At 34.0% G+C, this 1,839-nt stretch overlaps 1 protein-coding gene across 1 annotated transcript in view; it reads right to left on the bottom strand.

Moving 5' to 3' along the window:
* The window catches only part of LOC117116710 (multidrug and toxin extrusion protein 1-like), a 6,664-nt gene continuing 4,825 nt past the window's right edge, over positions 1–1,839 (bottom strand). Inside the window, exons 9-10 of the mRNA XM_033260813.1 lie at positions 295–370; positions 1–126 (exon numbers count right to left, since the gene is read on the bottom strand). Coding sequence (XP_033116704.1) covers positions 27–126; positions 295–370 — 176 coding nt within the window. The 3' untranslated portion in view covers positions 1–26. The remainder of the gene's footprint in view (positions 127–294; positions 371–1,839) is intronic.

Genomic DNA, 1,839 nt, shown 5'->3' with positions numbered 1-1,839 from the left:
GAATAAGTATAACGCTCTTGTAAAATTTAACAAATACACTGATTGATTGTACATACCCCCGTCATGTCACTTATCTCATAGATGATTATCACAAAAGCAATATCAGCAATACCGTCAATAATTGCCCTGTAAAGATATGTTAATAATATACCGAATTTGAGCCTCAATACGATACTAGTTAAAATATAAAATCACAAAAACCTTGAATGTAAACATCGTCATTTCATATCCTTTCTCTAGACATAAAACAATGTTTTCAAAAACAATACATAACCCTACATATGCATTACTTACCTATCATCTGTGAACAAGTATCCAATATAGTTTCGGAATCCAAAAAGTAGACAAGACACAATAACGGCATATATCCCTAAAATAAATGCAAATTATACGAAATATAATCGTACCATATTGTTATCTTATTTGAATTGCAACAATATTTCGAATGATTTTTCTTTAATTCATTTCCTTCAAAATTATTTAACATTGTCATACGTGTTCTTTATAGCAACAATAGTTTCATACCTCAGTTGGTAGAGAAACCCAACGGCAACGGCACCAGAGTGAGGTGTGTGAAAATGCTTAAGAGCAGGGTGCATTTAGAGGTGGGAGTGGGAAAATATGGGATAGACAAAATGAAGTTGGTTGTTACGAGACGAGACGTCTGGTAAGACCAGGGAGTTTTAGCTGGCATGTTCTACTGAATGTGGGTGCGAAACATTGGAGTTCAATAGGTGGGATGGAGAGGTAAAGTTTTATGAAGATGGTCGTGTATAATCTTTCACGACGACCTTTAATTTGTTGTAGAATTTTTGAGACGGTAAGCTACTTTTATAAATGAACAACGTGTGACGTAGTAGGCCTATCATGAATCACAATACTTGTCAATCTCAATGAACACGTCATCAAAGTGACGTCACAACAAATTGTATTATTTTTTATTTTGGCCTGATAATAATAATAATAATAATTACAATGTTTGGCTGCGTACATTTAATAGGAAAGCTTTAGTATCAAGCAACCTCCCCACACTACGGTACGGATTGCAGCACTCAGTCTCGTCTCAAATGGGAGATATAGGTGTTTTTTGGGGGGTTTTTTTTGTATTCCACCAAACCGTTTTACATAACCAACATAAGCACTCCGTTCCAAATCTGTTATTCGATTGCTATGCACATTCTTGTGTCTCGGGGACGTTTTAAAATTTCCATTAATATGAAATATGACCAAATAACTGTACAAAAGGAAGCCTAGATAACTGTAGACACTCCTATCTTACATAGGCCTAATATTTGTTTGAATAAAATAGAGGACTATACTTACAGCACGATACAAATGCTACTTGCACAGACACTTTAGCCGTATCGGGATCATTTTTACCTAAACTTTGGCCAATTCGAATGGCTAAGGCTGCTGAGAGTCCTGAACAAATCTGTAATTATTACTCTGAATTGATTTATTCCCTTCATAATAAAAAAAAATCTACTCTAAACAATATCTGTGTCCCTATCAACTCAATGAACACAGTTATATATATTTAAAAAAATTACAGCATTCGGCCAAAATACAATTTAGAAATTTCACAGTAACTATTGTTAATTGTTACTCAAAAGTTAAAAATAATGTAATTGAAATATAATGTTGGAATTGTAACATTTATTCTTACCATGAAGGTATAGAAAAGTATGATATATACAGCTCCAAAAACATCCATAGCCAGATCATCTATAGTACCTGAAAATACACGAAATCATACCTAATTAGGGGTCATCCATAATTATCAAAATTTCAAAAGAGTACAAAACACACTCTTTTCTGTTACCCCCTCCCTCCCCCCGC

Source organism: Anneissia japonica, unplaced genomic scaffold (genome assembly GCF_011630105.1).
Source record: "Anneissia japonica isolate Jap-2015-1 unplaced genomic scaffold, ASM1163010v1 scaffold2284_len378405_cov197, whole genome shotgun sequence".
NCBI classification, from domain to species: domain Eukaryota; kingdom Metazoa; phylum Echinodermata; class Crinoidea; order Comatulida; family Comatulidae; genus Anneissia; species Anneissia japonica.
The sequence above is the reverse complement of the archived record's forward strand: the minus strand, read 5'-3'. Positions and strand labels throughout refer to the sequence as shown.